The 2714-nt window shown below is 49.8% G+C and overlaps 1 protein-coding gene across 1 annotated transcript; it reads right to left on the bottom strand.

Annotated features, from left to right (window-relative positions):
* Positions 1 to 699: 699 nt before the first annotated feature.
* LAESUDRAFT_733105 (cytochrome P450) lies at positions 700 to 2714 on the bottom strand (the record flags this gene model as incomplete). The annotated part of the gene is made up of 10 exons (XM_040910389.1): positions 700 to 897; positions 948 to 1091; positions 1150 to 1278; positions 1465 to 1491; positions 1534 to 1700; positions 1917 to 1943; positions 1993 to 2110; positions 2215 to 2328; positions 2447 to 2572; positions 2623 to 2714. Coding segments are annotated over 10 exons (1035 nt in total), but the record flags the coding sequence as incomplete, so codon positions are not given.

Here is a 2714-nt window from a genome sequence, read left to right as displayed (position 1 = left end):
GCTATAATATGCTTATGTCGTTGGAATAGGATAGGATTGGATGATGGTGGTGCTTAGAGACCGGGCTGGGTGGGTGGGCGAGTATGAGGATGAGGATGGGACGGAGAGGGTCGCGATGCTCGTCGTCAGTGCCTTATTGCTGCTTTTGTGTACGTATGATCCATGCTGATGTGCAGGAGAGGGTATCTGGCTCAGCCGGCTGTGTATGTATGCCGGCGCACAGCTAGGTAGTTGCTGGTGGTTGGTACTATTTTTTCGCATCTGCATCTATGTACGTACGCACGCACTGTTCATTTATCGACTCACCTTATCACACGTAACACGTAACACGCATGGACACCTGCTTGTCTGTCTCTGTCTATCGCTCGCTCGTTCGCTTGTGGACGCTGTGTGAACACTGTGCTGTGCTCGTGTTCGTTTCCAATTCCACTGTCTCTCACTCTGGCTTGTACAGTCTGCACGAGCTTGATGTGAGAAATGCGACGTGACGCGTGCGCGTGCAGCTTCTTGAAGAGTCACCGCACTGCCTAGTAAGAGTGCTAGTGATGCTTCAACGTCACCGTCAACATTCAACGTTCAACGTTGCAACTTTGAAGCTCAAGCTCAGGCTTTAGAGCTATAGTTATAAGAATTGAGGCGTAATAACGACACAGTGATAACGAGAACTCCAAGAACCAACAAACAGTGCCATTCAGCTGCAGCAGGTCAAGCGCAACAGCATTGGTATATAGCGTCAGAATTTTATGGACGCTACTACGTCAGGCATGGGATCACTCGATAGTGAAACACATTGAAACATGATATTGTCAAGCTTCCACTTCATCGTTTGACTCTCCGATAATATGCACTGCTTTATTCGAGTGCGGATGGATCTTGCAAGGGAATGGGTGAGGGTGTCTGTACGCCAAGTGAGCACATAAAACATACTGCATCCCGGGGAGTCCTACCTAACAGTCCCCGAGGTAAACACTGGTACTGGAATGATTTTTTGTCCTGATGAATCACATTCTCGTCGTATATCCATGGTTGCCACAAGATTTGCTGCCACCAGCCACGCATTTGAGTCTGCCAGCAAACAGCCAGGACAGATTCTGCAAACGGAGAGATGAACTCGAATGAAGTGTTTAGTACTATAGCTATACACGTTACCTTCTTCCGAACCCGAAAACAATTGTATGCGGATCGAGTGCGTCTCCTGTGTCATCGGTAATGTCGCGGAAACTATCAGGATTGAAGGCTTCTGGGTCTGAATACACGTCTGCATCTTGCATCATGGCCCTACGGATTTGATTCAGACATTCATCAGCCCGCAATGCTGAAGACCCTACCAGATATTGGGGATTATCATTGTGCTCCCGGGATATAGTGGTCGCGGTATTGGTCGTCTTGGGAGACATAATGTGGTACACCTCAGCGAGCAAAAAGCATGAGGGTATTGTGCTATCTTCGGTGAATGTGCCACACTCACCAAGCGGTGCGGGACAGCACCATCTGTAGCGACAGGATGTTGGATAGAGTCAGATAAGAACGTACCGAAGCACCTCCTTCAGAACGCATTCCAGATATGGCAACATAGGTCTGTCATCCGGGTTCGGAAGCCTTGATTGCCTTACCACCGCGTCCATCTCTGTCTGAGCCTTTCGGTACACCTCGGGGTAAAGCACCATGGCAAGAACAAATGATGTCAGGAGAGTAGCAGTCTGAAGACATTTTTGATAAGCACTACGAATTTGACAGTATATGCGACCAACCGTATCGATTCCGGCTGGAAGGACCATTAGGGTTATGAGTACTTAGCGACGGTCAGGGCAATAGTAATTCATACCTTGATATATCACAGCGGCACCTGCTCTAACTCGATCCTAATCCTCTGCCCTACAAGCAGGGTGGGAAGCCTCCTGAAGTCGTGTGCGTACATACGAGGGTCTGGCCGATCCGGACGCCTGCAGACATGTAAGTGGCGTTCAATGGGATATTATGATTGCGCAGCACCATCTCAGCCTTGACATTCTCGTAAGGTAGGCTCATCGTATCCCTCGTGAACTGCCCGAGCTCGAGTGCTCTGCGCTTGAAGCTCCCCGGCCCGGTAACCATGTTGGCATATACTTGACTATGGTCCCGATTACGGGCACGATAGTCAGCAGGCTTGAGATACAACATGAAGAAGATTGTGCTTACGCATGGGAAAGAAGTCCACAAGAGCGGAGCCTGCACCGCCAATTTTCGAGGATCTCAGCCCCAGCTTCATCTGCCATGCGGATGAACTTGTCATCCACTGAGGTGACGGTGTGGCCGTAGCTGATTTCCATGAACACTCCGGCTGCGTACCTGTTCGAGAATAAGGAGCTGTTTCTGTCTGTGCGAGGGACAGACCTACTGCTTGATGTGCGATGTGAAATGATGAGGTGTTTGAAGCATATTTGAGAGCAATATAACCACTTCTCACCGCTGCATTGGACAATAACTGTCGAGGGAGACTCTGCTGGAAAGCGCCATCTGGAACCACTTCCGATGTTTCCGCCATTCATCGCCATAGGACAGCAGAGCCATGTTGGGTTTGAAGCTCTCAATTCTGAGATTCTACAGTTAGTTGCAATGAAGCCGCCGATGCCCAGTGCTCACAATTCATTGAACAGCACAAAGCGCGGCCTGTCCGAATACGTTGCGCCGCGCTTTTCTAGCAGATCCCGCGCAGCGCGCGCCGAATTAAAGAT

Source organism: Laetiporus sulphureus (assembly GCF_001632365.1).
Source record: "Laetiporus sulphureus 93-53 unplaced genomic scaffold LAESUscaffold_224, whole genome shotgun sequence".
NCBI classification, from domain to species: Eukaryota; Fungi; Basidiomycota; class Agaricomycetes; order Polyporales; family Laetiporaceae; genus Laetiporus; species Laetiporus sulphureus.
This window is presented reverse-complemented; position numbering and strand designations above follow the sequence as displayed.